The sequence below is a fragment of the Octodon degus genome, unplaced genomic scaffold (genome assembly GCF_000260255.1).
Source record: "Octodon degus isolate 3935 unplaced genomic scaffold, OctDeg1.0 scaffold00160, whole genome shotgun sequence".
In the NCBI taxonomy this organism is placed as follows: domain Eukaryota; kingdom Metazoa; phylum Chordata; class Mammalia; order Rodentia; family Octodontidae; genus Octodon; species Octodon degus.
In genome coordinates, this window is record NW_004524736.1 from 5,301,522 (window position 1) to 5,322,993 (window position 21,472).

Here is a 21,472-nt window from a genome sequence, read left to right on the forward strand (position 1 = left end):
CCAGCCCAGAAGTGTTTTTTTTTTTTGGCTCCAAATGCCTTCAAGGCATGACTGGCTGGCTTGTGTTGTGGGGATCAAACCACAGCAACCTGAGCCTGACTGCTTTGTTGAAGCAGCCACTTAAAGAACTGAGCTAAGGGGCAGGCCCCCACCACTCCTTATTTTCAAAAGTTTTGTTTCCACTTTTTTTTTTTTTTTTTAGCTTTTCCCTTCCTTTCACCCTACCCTTCCATTTGGTCCCCTTCCAATTTGAATATTTTCTTCCTGTTACCAATGTCTATCATACCTTTTGGTCCTTATTTACACTTTTGGTTTCTTATATAAAGAAACCATGCAGTATTTGCACATCTTTGTCCGATTTCTTTCACTTTAGTGCATCTATGTAGCTAGAAATGTCTCAAGCTTATCCTTCTTTATGGCAGAATAGTAGTCCATCGTATTTTAAAACACCAGCTTTATCCATTCACCAGTTAATGGGCAATTTGACTGTTTTCAATATTTGGTTATCACAAACTGTCACTATAAACACGGATATGCATATATTGATTGGTATGATGCTTTTAACTCGCGGAACCGGGGATTGAACTCAGGCCCTTGTGCTTGCCAGGGAAGCGCTTATTCCACTGAGCCAGCTTCCCGGCCCTGCTTTTAACTCTTTTGGGAAGATACAAAAAAGAGGAATAGCTGGGTCAAATGGAACCATTAGTCCTAGATTTTGAGGAATCTCCATTCTGATTTCCACAGTGGTTAGCAAAAGTTTTTTATTTTTATTTTTTCTAAGTTTTTAAAGTTGTAAAATAATTGCAGAGGGCTGGGGAGACAGCTCAACAGTCTTAAGTACCTGACTTGCAAGCACAAGGTCCCAAATTCAATCCCTGGTACCCACATGCTGAGCCGGCCCAGAACACCAGCGTAGTGGCGCATACCCATAATCACAGAGCTGGGGAGACTGAGACAAGAGGGACACTCTGAGCCCGAACTGTGTAGTGAGACCAGTTTGTGGAGGTTTCAGTCCATAATCAGCTCCAGCACAGGGTGGCGCATGGCAGAGGGTGGCAGTTCATGGTGTTGGGAGACAGCAAAAGAGCAACAGTAAAAAGGCAGGAGCAGCAACAGCAGAAACCAAAGCATCGGCAAAAGTTTTTTTAAAAAGTTGTAAACAAGGGCTGGGGAGATGACTCAGTAGAATAAGTGCTTGCCTGGCAAGTGCAAGGGCCCGAGTTCAATCCCCAGTTCTGCAAAAAAAAAAAAAAAAAAAGCTGTGAACATTTAAAAAGTACAAAGACTAATAGTATTATAATATTTGCATTACTTTTCTTTTTGTTTCATTTATTTATTTAGCAGAGCCAGGGATTGAACTCGGGCCCTTGCGCTTGCCAGGGAAGTGCTTATTTCACTGAGCCATCTCCCCGGCCCCTTTGTTTCATATTTTACTAAAGAGAAATAAAACAATACAGATAAGCTACTGTCTTCTCTCTTCCCTTGTACTCAGAGTCCAGAGCACTATTACCTGTGGAACCTCACAGCTTTCTTCACCCTTTTCAGTTTCATTCCCTTCCTTCTCTGAGGAGCTTCCCTCCATTCTAATTTTTTTTTTAATGTATTTAGTACAGAGTCTACAAGATTTACAGGGTCTCACTACACAGATCGGACTCTAGTGATCCTTCCTGTTTTTCAACCTCCCAAACTCTGGGATTACAGGTACGTGCCACTACACCTAGTCTTAGTAGCCCATGTCAGCCGCCCCAGGGGCCGGGCTGGCACAGCACACCAGGGATTGAACCCTAGTCCCTGTGCTCTGCCTAAGCAGGTCTAATTTGTATATGTCTTTATTTCATCTTTAAGCTTAGCTGCTTTAAAGGGTAGGTAGGGGCCTGCCAAATAGCTCAGTAGACTAAAGCTCCTGCATACACAGGTACAGGGACGGGGATTCAATCCTGGGCCGTGATGGCCCTGCCCCTGGGTTGTACTGAGATGAGCGCTAAGACTGGGCGTGGTGCTGTGTGTTTGTAATCCCAGCAATTCGTGTAGTGAGACCCTGTAGTCTCTGTACTAAAATACATTATAATAATAATAATAAAGGATAGGTAGTACATGCACATGTTACAAAGTTCCAAAGGAACACAATAGGCAGGTGAACTAAACATTTATAATCCCAGCATTGGGGAGGCTGAGGCAGGAGGATTGCCACAAGTTGAGGCAAGCCTGGAATACCTAGTGAATTCAAGACCAATCTGAACTATGTGGTGAGACCATGTCTTAGGGGGGAAAAAATTCAAAAGGAACAGAAATTCTACTTCTGCTTCTTACTATTAATTTTTCTTCTGCAGGGCAACCACAACCACTGGTTTTTGTTTGTGTTTTTAGGGCTATCTGACATGGGTCCAGATGAAGATGTGCCCTTAGTCTCTCCACCACCCCCAACGGGCTGTGGTGTTGGTACTGTTCACCTAACTGTTCACTTAACAGTGCATATGGAGCATCATACCATTTCAGTGCTAAATAGTGTTCTAGTATATTGTGTGTTGTGGGTGAGGGTTGGGGCTGGATGGGAACCGGGGGCCGTGTGCCAGCTAAGCCCTTGCTCCCTACTGAGCTACACCTCTACCCCTGAGGTGTGTTATTTATTTAGCTGGCCTCTTATGATGGATATAGATTCAAGCTGTTTCTACTCTTTTGTTATTACAAGCATTGCTGCAGTGAGTAATTTTACATGTGTTTTGGGGGAACAAGTGAAGTAGAATTGCTAGTATAAAATTTTGTTAAGCCAGATGGTCTCCACAGGGCTTTATTAATTTCTATGCCTAGCAGCAATATATAAAATCGCCAGTCCTCCCCCCATATTCCTCACAAGGCAGTATTTCAAATGTTTTAATACTTCTCTGTCTATAAAGGTTAAAGAGTTCTATCTTATGGCTTTATTTTGCCTTCATTTTATTAAAAGCGAGGTTGATGTCTGTTTTTAAAGGCCCTCTATTGTTTTCTCTGTGGCTGTTTGTCTTTTGCCATGTAACTATAGGATTATGCATTTCTTACTGATTTGAAATAGTTTTATGTGTATAAAGTGATTAGCGCTTTGCTGTGTCCTAGAAATACGTCTCTCAGAGTCTTGCTGCTATAATGATTGATCTGATTTATTGTACCCTACAGAACTTACCTAGTTTTCTGAAATCTTCAAACTTATTTCATGGCTCCTGGGTTTTGTGTCCTGCTTCCAAAGCCCCTCCTCAGTTCAAGGTTTAGAAAACCATTTTCCATCTTTTCTCCTACTACTATAAGCTTATTTTTTATCCATCAGAAAATGTCTATTATGGAAAAAGTGGAAGAGCCCTGCTTAATTTTCTATAGATACTGCCCTTTAAGATTAATAAACCAGAGCCAAGGATATAGCTCAGTGACACAAGCACCTGCCTGGCAAGCACAAGGTCCTGAGTTTGAGTCCTGGTACCAAGGGGAAAAAAAAAGATTACTAAACCACCTTTCTCATGAAGAGTTTGTTTTTAAAATATTAAACAATATTTTAGATGAAGAAAAATGAGAAAAACAAATCACAAAATTCAGCAAAACAACACACTTTCATTAATTGATGCTCTCAAGAATATATTTTACCCAACAGCCCTCCCACACACTTAAATATATTTTAAAATAAACATTCAGGAAAATTGACCTTGTCCTTGTTGCCTAGTTCTGGGTCTGGACAAATAAATGCACAGTGTAGGAATAGCCACCATACCGGAGAGAACAGCCCAGTCGCCTTTCCGTACAGATGGTGACTTGCAGTGGTTCACCTTACAGCTTTTCATTTCGAAGTGATGCCCAGGAAACACACGCTTAGTAGAAATTGCGCCTCATGTTTTGAATTTGGATGTTTTCCCGGGTCACTGATATTCCATCCAGTCCTCTCTCCAGGTGTGGGGCAGCGAGCCAGGTGATCACAAGGGACACTGGCTGGCACCCGACTGTGTGCTGTTGCTGTGCTGCTGAACTGGGCTGTCAGCAGTTGAAGTGTTTTTTTCCAGCATTGAATGCATTTTCCCTTCAACAGTGGGTCAGGGGGGATGTAGCCCACTCAAGCCAAGGAACATCTGGCTTTGCCCTGCACGCTGCAAGCACAACCTCACCTACCACACACTCCATAGCCACTACTCTGTTTACGACCCACATCCACCCACTTCCCATTCCTGGGAATGGTCCTAGGTGCTAAAGGCTCCCCAGGAGACCCTGATTGGAGCCAGACGGGAGCAAATTCCCAAGGGCATTGCTTCATAAGTGGCAGGAACTTGCTTCACCCCTGGGAGGATTCTCAAGAGCCCTGAGCAGCAGGGGCCTCAGGTCAGACTAGCAATGGTGACAGCTTTGCCGTGCCGCAGGTACCTGCTGAGCTCCACACAACAGTTGCACGGGGTGAGTCTGTCATCCCTTTGAGACTGAAGCTAAAGACTGCGTACTTGTGTATTGTGAGATACACAGTCTGGGGATGGTGCAGGCAAAACTTGGGGTCCCCACAGGCTAATTGCATTTTAGTCTGATTCTCTTGCCTCCCTCCTCAAGTGGGGGCGGGTAACCTGCCTCCACCACCCCATCCTGCAATGTGTGATCATCAACCACACTGGCTCATATCCTCAGAAGATTCATAGTGTGATTCCTCGCTTGGTATATAGATAACCCTAAACCGGGGGTGATTTGATAGAGGGCACAGGGCAGAGCAAGCCCAGCTTCTGGGAAGGGCAGGGGAGACCTTGGGAGGGTGGGGGGATGCCTGAGACCTCTGTTTTTGTCTGCTGATGATATCTTTCCTCCCTCTGTGCTGGATAGAGCCTCCTCTGTTTCTCTCCATCTGATCTCCTGTTTCCTCCTCTGGCTCTGGAGGTCCTGGCTCTTCTGACTACCTCTTCTTAAGTCTCCACCTCTCTCCTCTCTCACCTCAGCTTGGTAAGGAAACAAGGGTTGTGGGGACTTCACAAGGGGGAGCATCTCCCCATTCTGGTGAATGGGCTGTGGGAGGGTGGGCTTATACAAGAGACCCACAGTGGTCTTTAAGTAGCCGAAAAGCATGGTGGTGCAGGCCTATAATCCCAGCACTGTGGGAAACCAAGGCAGGAGAATGGCAGGATCAAGCCCAGCCTGGGAAACTTAAGTCAGCATGACCCTGTCTTCAACTAAGACAATAAAAAGGGCTGGTGATGCTGCTCCATGTGAAGGCCCCGGGCTTCTCAACCAGGGGCACTACCACTGCCTAGCTGGGAATTTGGAAATGGTAGGTGTTTTTGGAAACTTTAGTTGAATTATAGTGTACATACAGAAGAGTGCATAGATATAAGCCTGATTTTCACAAAATAAGTACATACCTATACTCATGTAACCAGCTCCAGGTAAAGAAATTCAGCACTTTACCTTCCTAGAAGAGCCTCTCAGGCCCTGTTCTGGTTGTCACCCCTGGAGGGCATGAATTGGGGGGCAGCAGGCATTTGTTGTAGTTGTCAGAGATCGAAGGGTTCTGCTGGCATTTACACGCAGGGACTTTGGATGCTAGATGTCCTCTGAGGCATGGGCAGCCCTGCAACATGAAGAATTGTCCTGCCCAGGTGTCCTGTTGAGAAACACTGCCTGAGAGCACATTGCCTGATGGTTCTAGCAGTGATGTCCTGTGGTAGGGCAGAGGCCCACAGTCAAAGGGTGCAGCTGTGCAGGTGAGTCAGAGCACGGAGGGGTTGTCCCACAGTGCGCCCCACTGTTACCATCCCCAGGCCTCCGGAATGCTCCCCGCTGCTGGGCAGTGATCCAGCCCCTGCTATGTGCCGTGTACATGCCCAAGTGTGAGAATGACCGGGTGGAGCTGCCCAGCCGAACCCTCTGCCAGGCCACCAGAGGTCCCTGTGCCATTGTGGAGCGGGAGCGAGGCTGGCCTGACTTCCTGCGCTGTACCCCCGACCACTTCCCTGAAGGCTGCCCGGTGAGTTCTCTGGGGTAGGACCTGGGCTGTCTGTCCTGCAGTGTGGCAGTGTCCAGCAGGATGCAGGGGGGATCTTGTGTCTACAACACTGGGATCCACAGAGTACAAATCCAAACTCGGCTCACGAGCCAGACCAATCTATCCAGGTGTTTCTCTTTGATCCTAGATAACATGTTTAGCAGTAAGGCATGGTGTACACCTGTAATCCCAACACTCATGAGACTGAGGCAGGAGGATTACCCCAAGTGCAAGGCCAGTTTGGCCTAGTAGTGAGTTCAAGGCTAGCCCGAACTGTATATTAAGACCCTATCTCACAAAATACAGAAGCAAAAACAAAACAAAAAACCAAGATAACATGTTCCCTACTCTGGCAGATGTTGGAATCATACAAAAGTCATAGGTAACAAAAGGCTGTCCTCAGGGAGTTTATCATATGTGTAAGGGTCAAAATGTACACACCTTATTTCAGTTACCATCTACATAGAATTTGACAAAAAATGTTATGACTGAAAGGTTTTCAAGTCCTAATTAAAACATGAGGGGCTGGGGAGACAGCTCAGTAGAATAAGTGCTTGCGTGGAAAGCACAAGGTCCTGAGTTTGATCCCTGGTACCGCAAAGAAAAAAAAAAAAAAAAAATTATTTATGACAATATCCATAATCAGCCTGAGTGTCTGGAATTTCTTTTAGACTTTTGTATGTGCAACAGCTTATATGCTTGAAATTACTTGAAGGCACCTCTTTTAAGAAAGCTTACAAAGGGCCAGCAAGATAGCTCAGCAAACTAAGCATCTGCTTAGGCAAGTGCAGAGACCAGGGTTTGATCCCTGGCACCACGTCCTGCCAGCCCCATCCCCAGGTGTACTGAGCCTGCTACCTAGACAGGGCATGGTGGCCCACGCCTGTAATCCCAGTGCTGAGGAGGCTGGAAACAGGATCACTACAAGTCCAAGCTGCATAGTGAGACTGTGTACCAAATACATAAAAAAAAAAGAAAGAAAGAAAGAAAGCTTACAGTTGGGCCCTCTACCGTCTCAAATACTCTGTAACTCCTCTTGGAGTTTTTTTTTTATTGTATTTTTTGCAGAACCAGGGATTGAACTAGACCCTTGCACTTGCCAGGCAAGCGCTTATTCTCCTAAGCCATCCCCCTGGCCCAATTTTTTATAATTATAATTTTTGCCATAATTATAATAAAAGGATAGTTGAATAAATAGCTTCACCATTCTTTGCTGTGGCACAGCTTAAATTCTCTCTCACTCTCTCCATCTTTTTTATTTATTTATTTTTTTTGCGGAATCGGGAATTGAACTCAGACACTTGGGCTTGCTAGACAAGTGCTTATTCTACTGACCCATCTCCCCTGCCCCCTCTCTCCATCTTTTTGACACAGGGTCTTGCTATGCAGTTCAGGCTGGCCTTTAGCTCACTTTGTAGCCCAGGTGGATCTTGAACTCACAATGATCCTCCTGCCTCAGCCTCCTGAGTGCTGGGATTACAGGTGTGTGCCACCATGCCTGGCTTCTCTTTTCTTTTTATTTATTTATTTATTTATTTATTGGCAGAACCGGGGATTGAATTCAGATCCTTAAGTTTGCCAGTCAAGCGCTTATCCTACTGAGCCATCTCCCCGGCCCCTTCTTTTTAATTTTTTTTAAAAAAATTATTTATTCATTTGGTACAGGGTCTTGCTACACAGTTCAGACTCATAGTGATCCTCCTGCCTTAGCTCCCCAGCACTGGGATTTCTTAGTTTCAGTGGCTGACATTGCATACCCAGGGTTCCGGGGCCAGCATGGCATGCAGTACCAAAGATTGAACCCAGGTCCTTGCACTTTCCAGGCAGACACTTAGACCACTGAGCTGTCTCCCCAGCCTCTTTTTGACCAGGTTTTTATGCTTTTATCTGGCAATCTGACCAGCTAATCTGAACACAATATGCAATAGAACAACCATTGTTGAATTCCTATCATTTTGTTTAGTGAAATTCTGTATCATTCCTGATGGCTTTTTTTTTTTTGGCGGAACCGGGAATTGAACTCAGGCCCTTGCGCTTGCCAGGGAAGCACTTATTCCACTGAGCCATCTCCCCGGCCCCGGTGATGGCTTTTTTAAATACTATTTCTTGGGGCTGGTTGGATGGCTCAGTGGTCTAAAGCACCTACTTAGAACAAGCTTAGCAAAACACAGGGACCGCGGTTCAATCCCCCAGCACCACGTGCCAGCCCCCCCCCCCATGGGCTGAGCTGGACACACACACACACACACACACACACACACAAATAAAAAATAAATTTTTAAAATACTATTTCTTGTTCTTTTTTTTTTAAAGAAAAGATAGACCCCCCCCAAAAAAAAACCTTAAGTGGAGTTTACCTGTAGCATCAATTGCTTTAGTTTTAATAAATAAAAGCAAGATACAAGTTAAATGTTTAATTCTAGAAAATTTGCACAATATGTTCGTAACTATGGCTGTTGTTAACACAGTGCCCCATTTACCTTTCAGTACTGTTCATGCCTGCATGCAGATAGAAGGGGTGGAACTGTGCGCCCAGGCAGGGACTTTAACTGTAGAGTTTGGCAGGGTTGCCTTCTATCTGCCAGTTCAAACTGTTGAATTTGTTTTCACATAGAATATATACACTGTTAACAGCCTGCTCTGGTTCAGCCTCTTTGGATATTCTTGTGCAGCAGTGGCTCCATGTGTAAATGTTATTCACCGAGGATACACATGCACATACACACGCACAAAAATGATGCGTATAGGATAATGCCTCATACCAATCAGATGTCCATTTGTTACTGTGTTTGTTGACCCTTTATCTCTTAGTGTTATCAACAGCACTTAAAACTGATGAAATTCTCTTTCTTGTTTAAAAAAAAAGGGGGGGAGCTGGGGAGATGGCTCAGTAAAATAAGCACTTCCCTGGCAAGCGCAAGGGCCTGAGTTCAATCCCCAGTTCTAACCCCCCCCAAAAAAAAAGAAAGAAAGAAAGATACATATTATAGGTAAAAATGCCAAGATGGGAATGACTCTAGCCTGGGTGAGAAAGGAGAGATCTGAAATGGTAATGACAGTAATAATACCCATTGCTTTCATTCATTATGTATGCCAGATACCATTAAAGTACTTTACATGTATGTATTCCCTTAACTCTCACATCCTACTATAAGATGCTGCTGTCTCAGAGCTCGGGAAAAGGGCCCAGAGAGGCCCAGAGAGCCCAAGGTAGCACAGCTGTTGAGTGGCAAGGTTGGAATTGGAATCCTGGAATCCTGCCTTAGCCACCCTGTGTGCTGCCTCCAGGGCCATGTCTTCAGCTCAAGGCTCACCCTGAGCTGCCTCTGTCCTTGCCAGAATGAGGTGCAGAACATCAAGTTCAACAGCTCGGGCCAGTGTGAGGCACCCTTGGTACGGACTGACAACCCCAAGAGCTGGTATGAGGATGTGGAGGGCTGTGGGATCCAGTGCCAGAACCCGCTGTTCACAGAGGCGGAGCACCAGGACATGCACAGCTACATCGCCACCTTCGGTGCTGTCACCGGGCTGTGCACACTCTTCACCCTGGTCAGTGGTGGGGAGGATGGGCTGCCATGTGCTGGGCTCCAGAAGGGACAGACTCGATGGGGTCCCAGGGAGGGGCCTGGGGTTCAGGTAAAGGTCCTGGGATGGAGGGGGGCAGTAGCAGAGTGACCCTCGCCTTGCAGAGCTGCCGTTTGTCTCTCCAGGCCACCTTCGTGGCTGACTGGCGGAACTCCAATCGCTACCCCGCGGTGATCCTCTTCTACGTCAATGCGTGTTTCTTTGTGGGCAGCATTGGCTGGCTGGCCCAGTTCATGGATGGTGCCCGCCGGGAGATCGTCTGCCGAGCTGATGGCACCATGAGGCTTGGGGAGCCCACGTAAGTGTCTTGGGGACCCAGAAGAAGGGGAGGTGAGCTGTGCACTCCACAAAAAGGATGGGCTTTGGAAGTGTAAGAGCTTGGTTGGTGGCATTTATCAAGGGGTTGTCTCCTGGAGCCACGTTGTCTGACCTAGGCACTGTCTCCAAGCCCAAATTCTTGGGGAACCCTCCAGACCTTAGCAGCGCAAGGCCTGGAGACAGGGTGGTGAAACCTGATAGAGGGAGCACAGAGTGACCCCACATGTCTGCACAGCTCCAACGAGACCCTGTCCTGTGTCATCATCTTTGTCATCGTATACTATGCCCTGATGGCTGGCGTGGTCTGGTTTGTGGTCCTCACCTACGCCTGGCATACCTCCTTCAAAGCCCTGGGCACCACCTACCAGCCCCTCTCGGGCAAGACCTCCTACTTCCACCTGCTCACCTGGTCGCTTCCCTTCGTCCTCACTGTGGCAATCCTTGCTGTGGCCCAGGTACTGCGACTGTTATGGGGCTGGGGATGTGAGTAGGATGGGCTTGGAGGAGGTGACTGACTTCCTCCTGTGCTTTCCTGCCTCAGGTGGATGGGGACTCAGTGAGTGGCATCTGTTTTGTGGGCTATAAGAACTATCGATACCGTGCTGGCTTTGTACTGGCCCCGATAGGCCTGGTACTCATCGTGGGAGGCTACTTCCTCATCAGAGGTAAGTGTGGGCCAGGCCAGAGCTACGAGGAGGTAGGAGTGAAGGTGGTCAGCTCTGCTGCCTGCACAATTAGACTGCATTCAGCACATCCAGGGACTTGCAGAGTAGAACAGGTGACCTTTGAGGCCAGGGGTGAGGAACCTATGGTACAATAGCCTGCTATTTGTTTTCATTAAAAGCTCTAAAAGGTTCGCCATCACTGCTCTAGGCAGATGCAGGAGCATGAATTCTTGTTATGAGAGCCTGCCTTGAGCCCTCAGTAAATGTGAGATGCTTCGGAGGCTCTGGGCTTACTTGGAGAGAGACTAATCTCAGCGAGACCTCTAAAGCTCATCAGGTCTTCTCGTCGTTTCTTTCGTCACTGACCCATAACATACAACAGGATAGTACGTTTGTTGGCAAGAAGAGCATACTCCTTCCTCCAGAGGTTGGGGTTGGGTTCTAGCCACTATCCTCGCTTGGCAGGCTACAATTGTGTGATGGTAAACATCTGGGTGATCTACCCTGACTACATGGACAAACCTGTTCCACCTTTTGGAGCTTGTTTTCCATCTCCTTCATACTCACAACACACACAGAATAGTTTTCACAACGTTAACAGATGTACTGGTCCCTAACTTCCCGGTCCCAATCTGCTACTTCACGACAAGCCTTAGTATCGATCTCATCTTCTTTTTCTTTTTCTTTTGTTTTGTTTTAGTTTCCTCCAATGGAACTGTCAACTGTTCAACCTTTTTTATTCATTTTCTGGCAGTGTCTGGACCCCTAGTTTTCATTTTGTACCTCTGCTGTCATGTGTAGTAGCTGCTGCCCACATACATTGAAACTAGTGCAAATTGAGACATAAGTGTTAGATGCTGCCTTTCAAAGACTTAGCACCAAAATATAATGACAAATAAAAGATCTCATTAACAAGGAGATATTTATCGTTACTACATGGATTGTGTGTTGAATAATTATGCTTTAGATATATTAGGTTAATAAAACATGTTGAAATTAATTTCACTTTTCTTTTTTTTTTCATTTGCTTTTCTTAATGTTTCTACTAGAAAATTACAGATTATGTTTGAAGCTCACATTGTATTTCTGTTCGGCAGTGCTATTTGAGTCTGTGTTGTATGTTTTTTCTGTCAGTACAGCTTTGACTTGGCTGCCTTCCCCAGAGACAGCTGGGCCAGGACGGAGGCCTCCTTTCTGCCTCCTCCACTTGTGGCTCTGCCCCAGTCATCCCAGTCCAAGCAGAATTGGCACGAGCCTGTTCTATTCTCTGGCGTCTCTAGTACTCACGCTCTAAGTCAGTCCAGCCATGATTAAACCTAGGGTTGCAGGGCCATGGGACGCCCTCTCCCCATACATTGTTCCAACAAGCGTGGCCTCGCTTGCTGACACCTCAGGTTCCCCTTGTGTGCAGGAGTCATGACTCTCTTCTCCATCAAGAGCAACCACCCAGGACTGCTGAGTGAGAAGGCTGCCAGTAAAATCAATGAGACCATGCTGCGCCTGGGTGAGTGGTCCCCAGGAGCCTTGGTTCTGAGGTCCTGGTCAGCTTGGGGCTCTGAGACTTCCATGATTTGGTCATTTGTTGGGATGTGGCAGCGTGGGACAAGCACAAGTTCTATGTGTGTCAGTGGCTATGGTAGCAGCTCGAAAGAAGGGGCTTTCTCTTGTGAAGAATCTGGAACTGCTTCCCCAGGGCTCCTTCCCTTGCAGGGGCCTTCAAACAGCTGCTGCGGTGCCCTCTGGCTTTGTCCTGGAGGTGTTTTTTCGTTTCTTGTTTTCAGTCTTTTTGAGACAGAGTCTTTAGTTCAGGCTGGCCTTGAGCTCACTTTGTAGTCCAGGCAGGCTGGTCTCAAACTCCAAATGATCCTCCTGCCTCAGCCTCCCAAGTGCTGGGATTACAGGCTTGTACCACCATCCCCGGTGAGGATGCAGTTCTTGACCTGAGCCTCAGTATAAACTTAGCAGACTTGGCTGTCTTCAGGCCTCAGAGGGGCAGGGAGCAGGCACCCTCTCCCCGCCCACACAATGTCTGTGCTGGGCAACACCCCCATTACCCCTGTCTCCTACAGGCATTTTTGGCTTCCTGGCCTTTGGCTTTGTACTGATCACCTTCAGCTGCCATTTTTATGACTTCTTCAACCAGGCTGAGTGGGAGCGCAGCTTCCGGGACTATGTGCTGTGAGTGAAGGACCTGGGCTTGGGGGCAGCAGTGGTGGGAGCTGGAGCCCTGCTGAAGGGATGGCAGCCCCTCCCTTACGCACCAGTGGTCTGCCAGGCCCCTGCTCAGATGAGACCATTGGATCTGGGTGCCCATGATAGCAATGGCTCTGTGTTTGGCCAAACATGACGAACAGCCTTCACATCCCTCCTGAACTCTACATTCCACCTACACTTCGTTGGCCATCTGGCTGGCACCTTGGCCCCTATTAAGCCATTGCCTACTCTGGCACCTCTGACCAGCCCCAGAAGTTGGACTCTGTGTACCTTTGCAGAGCTCTGTGTAGAACCCTGCATCTCTACAATAACTTGACAACCTGTTCATGTTTGCTAGTTTTCCTGGTGCTTTTTTATGTTTCCATGAGGGTGAATTGGAGGGTGAAGCATCTCCACTGCCAAAAGAATTACAGCACCAGCTGTTATGGGGATAGCCGTTAAAATGACCAAGAGGGGCTGGTGAGATGGCTCAGTGGTCTAAAAAGCACCTACTTGGAATAAGCTAAGCTAAGCAAAGCACAGGGACCACGGTTCAATCCCCCAGCGCCACATGCCTGCCAGCCCCGCCCCCTGGTGGGCTGAGCTGGCTACACACACACACAAAATAAATAAATAAATATTAAAAAAAAAAAAATGACCAAGAAAGTAGATAGCGCTTGACTTCTTCAAGCTCATTGTCCCCCATCCCCATTTTAGTACTTGGGATTGAACCTTCACACTAAGCTACATGCACAGCCTGTTAAAATGTTTTATCTTGAGAGAGTCTAACTAAGACACTGAGTTTCCAAGGGCTCTAGTTATGATCCTCGTGCCTCAGAGTACTGGGATCCTCGTGTCATCCCAGAGTACTGGGATGACAGGCATGTACCACCAGGTCCAACTTGCTTCAGGCTCGATGCTAAAGGTGCCAGCTTTCAATCTGGGTGGCTTTAATCTACAGTAATACCTGGGTCCCTGCCCCAGAAGTGTAATTGTCTAGGGTGGGTCCAGACAGCAATAACTTGTCAAAGCTCCCAGGAGGTGACAAAGAGTACCTCAAGAGCCTGGGAATGTAGTGTAGTGGTAGAGGACTTGCCTAGCATACATGAGGCCCTGGTTCCATCCCAGCACCAAAACAAGGAAACAGTGCAGTGGGGCTCAGCTCTCCAGGCCTTGGATTGATAGTTTGGATACCTGATAGTTGGACGCAAAAGGCGTTACCCATTGATCCTCCCTCACCAAAGTTGCCAGGCTAATGTGACCATTGGGCTGCCCACCAAGAAGCCCATTCCTGACTGTGAGATCAAGAATCGCCCCAGCCTTCTAGTGGAGAAGATCAACCTGTTTGCCATGTTTGGGACCGGCATTGCCATGAGCACCTGGGTTTGGACTAAAGCCACTCTGCTCATCTGGAGGCGCACCTGGTGCAGGTAGGCTCAGTAGCCAGCTCATCCTACTGCTCCAGTCTTACCCTCTGAGGGCTGGAGGTACAGCTCAGCAGCACAGTGCCTGCCTGGCAAGCACAAGGTTGTGAGTTCAATTCATGATACTAAAAAACCAAATAAAGTAACTGCCAATCTTACTCTCAGCCTCAGCGCCCACCCCCAGCTCCCTTCAGGTTTTGCAGTCCTGTACATGGTCTGTGGCTGCAATTTTTCTGGTCTTCTCCCTGGCTCACCACTGCCCCCTGGTGACGCCTCCCGTACCTAGGCGGCCTGGGCCACTGCTACACTATAGGCATCTTGTGAGTGAGTGATTTGAGGGCAGGGTGCCCAGGAGCCCCACACCCCAGGCTCACTTCTTCACAGGACAAGCATGTACCCCTCAGAGTGCCCTGAGGGACCTGAGGCCTTGTGTTGCCTCTTTCCCTGGAGGGAATGGAATCACTGGTCTTTCATAAGACTTGACAGGAAACAGCTGCTCTTCCCCTTGGTGTCATCGCTCTTTCTGCTCTTAGACTGACTGGACAGAGTGATGATGAGCCGAAAAGGATCAAGAAGAGCAAGATGATTGCCAAGGCCTTCTCCAAGCGGCGTGAGCTGCTGCAGAACCCAGGCCAAGAGCTCTCATTCAGCATGCACACCGTCTCCCACGATGGGCCTGTGGGTGAGCCTCAGCCTTGCCCCCCTTCACAGACACTTGGCTCCTGCAGTGCCCAACCCTGTGCCTCATGGATTGTTCAAAAATTCTGCCTCAAATTCCACCTCGCCCTCGTACTCTCACTCTCCCCGAGGGTCCCCCCATCTGCTCTCCAGGGTCCCTGTCTCCCTCTGTTCCTATCCATGGGCCTACGTATTGGTGCTTAGTTCTGTGAGGTTTTGTCCCTCTCCTTTCCTCTGCCTTCCCCTTGGGTCAGCACAAGCCAGGGTTGAGGCTGCTCCTCTGAGATGCTGGGAGAGAGATCACTGTCTTTTAGAGAGGGAACTTTCTCTGCCAGGTGGCATGGGAGGGACCCGCTAGGGGAAGAGGAGTGGAGCTACGCAAGGGAGGAGTCACTGTCCTCAGGACTAGGAAGTCACTTTTCCTTCTTTTCTTCTATCCCCAAAGCGGGTTTGGCTTTTGACCTCAATGAGCCGTCTGCCGATGTCTCTTCTGCCTGGGCCCAGCATGTCACCAAGATGGTAGCTCGGAGAGGAGCCATACTGCCCCAGGATGTTTCTGTCACCCCTGTGGCAACTCCAGGTATAAGGGCTCTGTAGGAAGGTGGGGGTGCACAGGACTGGGCTCCCTGGGGCTGAAGTACCAGGGGCTGTGGGGTGGGGGAAGGGGGAATAAAAGGCTCTAGAGCAGTGTCTGAGATCCTACGTGCTGGAGGGGTGGCCTGTTAACACTGAGAGCTCCACAGGTTTGCCATCACTGCCCTAGAGGATCCAGTGTGTGGCTAAGGAGTCTATGGAGTGGTGGGTCTCACAGCCCAAGCATCGGGGCTCTGAAGAGGGAAGCATGGTGGAGACAGACCTGGGGGCCAATCTGTGTTCTCTCTCCTCTATCAGTGCCACCAGAAGAACAAGCCAACCTGTGGCTGGTTGAGGCAGAGATCTCCCCAGAACTGGAGAAGCGGCTGGGCCGGAAGAAGCGGAGGAAGAGGAAGAAGAAGAAGAGAAGCGGAGGAAGAGGAAGAAGAAGAAGAGAAGCGGAGGAAGAGGAAGAAGGAGGTGTGCCCCTTGGGCACGGCCCCTGATCTTCATCACACTGCCCCTGGCCCTCCTCCTGCCACCAGTAACGTTCCTCGGCTGCCTCAGCTGCCCCGACAGAAGTGCCTAGTGGCTGCAGGTGCCTGGGGATCTGGGGAACCCTGCTGCCAGGGAGCTTGGACCCTGGTCTCCAACCCCTTTTGCCCAGAGCCCAGTCCCCATCAGGATCCATTTCTCCCCAGTGCCCCGGTCCCTATGGCCTGGGCTCACAGCCGCCGCCAAGGTCTGGGCCCCATTCATTCTCGCACCAACCTGATGGAAGCTGAGCTCATGGATGCAGACTCAGATTTCTGAGCCTGCAGAGCAGGAAAGAGGAACAAAGACCGCCAAGGCTCTCCGAGGGTTTCTCTGGGATCTACTGCAGAATGTATCGGCCCTTACCTGAGAGTTCTGTGAATCTTGCTCAAAGCAGCAAGACTGTGGAAAACAGCTGAGTGTCTCCACAGATGACCTCACCCAGGGGTAGGGCCCTGGAGCTCAGAGTTTCATTTCTGCCCCACCAGCTGGAGTCTGGCTGGCAACATTTGATCTCCAGCAGAGCTTAAGGTGGGGCAATAACGGTGGAGCCTGGGGTGACCTAGAGTGGCCAAGGAGACAGCCAAGCCCATGTCTAGCAGGTGAGGGATACCTGTTATTGTGCCAGTGGGTACACTTTCCTGGCACTTGCAGACCAAAAGTGCTTATTGTGTCCTTTATCTAAAGTGGGGTATGTGGGGCCAGAAGTGCCTTTTCCTATGAAGGCTATACTCTATCTGAATAGGGCCCCTACCCCAAACCTGTCTTCTATTTCCCAGCATTCCCTTTCCTAACTATTGTTAATTGGGACCCACAACTGAAGTACACAGACACACATGTCCTTTGAGCTCTATCTCCGGGGAGAGATTGGTTCAGCTTCACAGCCTGGACCTGGCATGGCACAGAAGCAAGGTGAGACAGGTGCCTCCAGGCCCCTGAGAGACGCGTCATGCCTTCCTCATATCAATCCCCTGGGATTGGTCCCTTTGACTAGAGGGGTTAACCCTGGGAAACTACTGTAGCTTCAGCCAGGAAAAACTTTTGGCTTCTACAACAGCAGAAGAGGAGATTCCCACCTTTCCTGACCTCCCACCATGCCCCTAGCACCCCATGTACCAGACAGCAGCAAGTCTTTAAAGCTGGTTGGGTTCCACATCGGGACTAGGGATGGGAAGAAGAAATATAAACAGAAAATAAAAGGTTTTTGTATAAACTGGGTTGTGTTTCTTTTCCTTAACCTAGTCCCGCCCAAACAATTTACCCAGTTTTTTGTCTTCCACATCCTCTGGGGCTGTTCTCAAAGACTAAGAGCTTGATGCTGACAAGGTCAGGCTGACGTGGACTGAGTGTGTGTGTTGGTTCGATATGGACACAAGCTGCTTCATACTGCGCTGAGCACAGCCTGCAGTTTGCCCCTGGAGTGAGGATGGAAGCAAGTGTCTCCCTGGTACTCCCTGACCTGGGGCCTCATGCCTTCCACCAGGGATGCCTGTCAGCCAGGAGCATTCTGATGACAGATTCCGCCCCTGGCCAGTCAGGGAAATCAAAGTTAAGGGAAGTTTGCTAGCCTCACTGGGTTACAGGGACTCAGCATTATGTGGCAATGAGGTCTATGGAGGAAAGGGTAGGAACAACAGACTCCTAGGTCATTGTGGAGTGTTGGCCAGGCTTTTGGAGAGGACCCCTCTACTGCTGCTTGTCTTACAGAGACCTTTTGACAAGAGTCAGGCTCCAGGAGGAGAAAGGGCTCTACGAACATGCTGTTTCTATCCTTGGTGTTTTATGCATGCTTTACACTAATACTAGCTAATTCTTTGAATGTTAGGTACTCTCTTGACTACAGACATTAGCTGCCAACTCTCACAGCAAATCTATAAGACTCACACCCATTAAGACACTGAGGAACATTGCCAAGCATGGTGGTATCTGCATGTAATCCCAGCACTTGGGAAGCTGGTGCAGGAGGATTGCTGTGAGTTCAAGGCCAGCCTACATAGTGAACTGAGACCAGCCTGAACTGCATGGCGACTGTCTTACCCCAGCCTCAACAAAAGAGTAAAAGACTGAAGCACAGAGGGGTTCGGTAGTTTGCCCCAGACCCCACAGCAAAAGGTAATGCTGATTCAGTTAGAGCTCTTGGCTTCACTGCTCTCCTGGAGGCTAGTAAGGGGTAGGTGCTGAGTGCACAGGATCTTCCTGATTTGCTGAGTCCAGCTCTGTCCACCCCTCCCAGTTTTTTTTAATTTGGTGGTACGGGGGATTGAACTCGGGCCCTTGTGCTTGCCAGGCAATCGCTTGTTCTACTGAGCTATCTCCCTAGCCCCCACTCCCAGCCCAGATCTGATCTTCAAGTTTTGGCCCTATCCAGATTTCCCACTTTGTGTTCCCTCTGGCTATGCATATCCCCTTGTGCTTACTCCTCTTGTTCTCTGTTAGGGTTATTTTTCTCAAAAGCATGATAGCCATTTTATTTTAGCTTTTATCAACAACAGTAAAATAAAATTTATCAGTGTTGCCTACTGACCTTTTCACAAATAAGGAACAGTGATACGATATTCTTCATCCGCAAGGACATTCAACTACCAGTGTCTCCCTCTGTCCGTTCTCTAGGAGGTTTACTTGTGTAAAGCGTGGAGGACATCATCAGGTTTTATCTGGACCTTAAGCTTTCTCAGTACGAGCGCAGGAGCAGACCGTGACCACCAGAGGGCAGCCGCGCCCGCCTTTCATCAATGCAGGGAGCTGGCTGAACGAAGATGGACCTTGAGCAAGAAATCTTGCAGTTTTCAGAGGCGCCCCTGTATCTAAGGATTGAGCAACAGTGGGTCACTTTCTACCCACAACTTATCTAGATTCCTGAAAAAACCCCTCAGGGCCAAAAGGAACCTGTCTTGAGGCTTCCTTGTTGCCGATGCCCTGAGATTTTCTGCTCTGGCGGGCTCTGCCCTGAGGGGTGCCTTTGGGCCCCCTCTCGGGAGGGCGGCGCCCAGCTTTCGAGGTTCCCAGGCGGCCTCTGTTGGTTTCGGCTTCCTTAAAGCAGTGTGTACACTGCTCAGCCCTTTTCCTGCCGCCTTTGTTAAGCTAAGAAAATGGGGGGGAAATAGAGCAAAGCACAAAAAGCCAACCAAATGAACAGCCACATTCTCAACACTCAGAAGTGACTTTTTAAAAATCGTTTTATTAAATTTTCTTTCAGCCTACTTTTTAATGCAGTCAAGTGTAATCCCTTTTGACAACACCCCATCCTATACCTTCCCTCCCCCACTTTCCTGTTCCTTGAAAGCAAAACAACTGTTTTCTCATCTGTTTTTATACTTTCTTCTATGTATATGCAGTCATGAATTCCTATACAGTTTACATACTGCTTTTGATTTATTCATTTGCAGTAGTGAGGGTTGAACCCAGGGTTTCACACATGCGATGCAAGTGCTCTACCAATCAGTTGCGTCCTTGATCCTTTTTTTATTTACTTTGACAGGATCTCACTAATTTGCCCAGGCTGTCTTTGAACTCAGGCTGGAGATATGACTCAGTAGAATAGTGCTTGCCTGGCAAGCACAACGGCTTGAGTTCAATCCCCAGTTCCACCCAAAAAAAAAAAAAAAAAAAAAAAAGTTGTTTTTGAACTCATAATCCTATCTTAGTCTCTCTCTCTTTTTTTAGAAAAATATATTCCGCTGTTTATTTATTTATTACATTTATTTATTGTGTGTGTGTGTGTGGCCAGCTCAGCCCACCAGGGGGCGGGGCTGGCTGGCATGTGGTGCTGGGGGATCGAACTGTGGTCCCTGTGCTTTGCCAAGCTTGTTCCAAGTAGGTGCTTTAGACCACTGAGCCATCTCTCCAGCCCTATCTTAGTCTCTTGAATAGTTTGAGCTGTGCACTACCAGGTCCAGCATAAGGTTTTTATTTTCATCTAAGTTATACATGATACACATTAATTTTTTCTCCTCCCCCTCCCTCTCCCCTCCCCTCCTCCTCCCCTTATCCCCTCCTCTTTTTTTTTTTTGGCGGTACCAGGCATTAAACTCAGGTCCTTGCATGTGCCAGGCAAGCGCTTATTCTACTGAGGTATCTCCTCAGCCCTCATGATTCACTTTGAAAAGTCTAATGGTTCTACATGTATCCTCACATTCACACACACACACACACACACACACACACACACACACACCCTGTGCTGTGGATCGAACCCAGAGCTTTGCTAGGCATGTGCTCTGCCACAGAACTATATCCTGCTCCTGTTTTGTAGGTCCTATTACTTCAAACAGCTGTCTTCTTATCCCATCCCCACTACCTACTTCATCATTTCCTATCCTGGGAGCCAGCCACTGTAATTTAGATGATCCTTGTATTATTTCTGTCTGAAATTCATAAGTATAATGGTTCCTCTTGAGTGTTTGGTTTGGGCATTATCATTCAATAGGCTTAGCTGAAATCCCTTTTGACCAACAATTGAACCTATACCCTCCATCCTACACTTTCCCATATAGAGAATACAGATATAGAGTTTCTTTCTTCATACTGGAAACTGAACTCAGGGTCTTTGCACTGAGATACATCTCCAGCCCTTTTATTTATTTGTTTGTTGCTGTTATTTATTTTATTTTATTTTATTTTATTTTAGTACAGAGAACTGAACTCAGGCCCTTGCGCTTGCCAGGTAGGCACTTATGCCACTGAAGTATATCTCTGTCCTTTTATATTTTTATTGTGAGATATGAATAGGGTCTTGTTAAGTCACTAAAGTTTCCAGGCAGGGCTGTGCTTGAACTCAGGATCCTCCTGCCTCAGCCTTCCAGAGCGCTGGGATTATAAATTTGTTCCACTACACTGGATTTAGCTCTTACTTTACTCTGCCTACAATGCAGGGATGGGATAGTGGGAACAGTTTTGAAAACTGGAAAGTGAATGAACAGTCATGCAGCAGACTTAGAAAAGCTGAAGTTTAGGCCAGCAACAGGGAACACTCTGATTGTAGCACTGCCAAACGGCTCTGTATTGGAGACAACAGGAATTTTTTTTTTTTATTAAATTTTATGTATTTGGTACATATGCAGCCCAGAAATTGATGTGGCATGCGTTGCCAAGGATCAAACCCTGGTCCTTGCACTTGCCAGGCAGGCGCTTAGATCACTGAGCTATCTCTCTGGCCCAGCAACAGGCACTTCAGATGGAGCCCAAAGTAGGACTGATCCCTTACCCACTGTATAGTAGATGGGTGCTCTTCACCAACTTGGCTCACTGTCACTTTGTTCTCTGGAGAAGGTAGAGGTCTGTAGTATTTAGAGACATTGTCTTCTAACTGCCAGTGTTAAAGTTCAGGGGTCAGGAATATAGCGCAGTGGCACAGTGCCCACCTGGCAAGTGCAAAGTCCTGAGTTTGATTCTCACTACAAAAAAACCCAGTGTGTCCAGAAGTTCAATATCTTTTTTTTTTTTTTTTTTTTTATGTGGAACTGGGGATTGAACTCAGGTCCTTGTGCTTGCCAGGGAAGCTCTTATTCCACTGAGCCATCTCCCCGGCCCAG

The 21,472-nt window shown here is 47.9% G+C and overlaps 1 protein-coding gene across 2 annotated transcripts in view; it reads left to right on the top strand.

The window, feature by feature from the left end:
- The window catches only part of Smo (smoothened, frizzled class receptor), a 32,146-nt gene extending 14,992 nt beyond the window's left edge, over window positions 1-17,154 (top strand). The window contains exons 2-14 of one of the 2 annotated variants that reach the window (XM_023702882.1): window positions 4,816-4,932; window positions 5,748-5,953; window positions 9,311-9,520; window positions 9,682-9,854; window positions 10,110-10,329; window positions 10,416-10,539; window positions 11,951-12,043; window positions 12,609-12,717; window positions 13,977-14,162; window positions 14,690-14,838; window positions 15,280-15,414; window positions 15,726-15,813; window positions 15,872-17,154. In XM_023702882.1, the coding sequence (XP_023558650.1) occupies window positions 5,807-5,953; window positions 9,311-9,520; window positions 9,682-9,854; window positions 10,110-10,329; window positions 10,416-10,539; window positions 11,951-12,043; window positions 12,609-12,717; window positions 13,977-14,162; window positions 14,690-14,838; window positions 15,280-15,414; window positions 15,726-15,813; window positions 15,872-16,220 (1,983 nt within the window). In that variant the 5' untranslated portion in view covers window positions 4,816-4,932; window positions 5,748-5,806 and the 3' untranslated portion in view covers window positions 16,221-17,154. The remainder of the gene's footprint in view (window positions 1-4,815; window positions 4,933-5,747; window positions 5,954-9,310; window positions 9,521-9,681; window positions 9,855-10,109; window positions 10,330-10,415; window positions 10,540-11,950; window positions 12,044-12,608; window positions 12,718-13,976; window positions 14,163-14,689; window positions 14,839-15,279; window positions 15,415-15,725; window positions 15,814-15,871) is intronic. The other variant, XM_023702881.1, reaches the window with a different exon arrangement.
- Window positions 17,155-21,472: the final 4,318 nt, after the last annotated feature.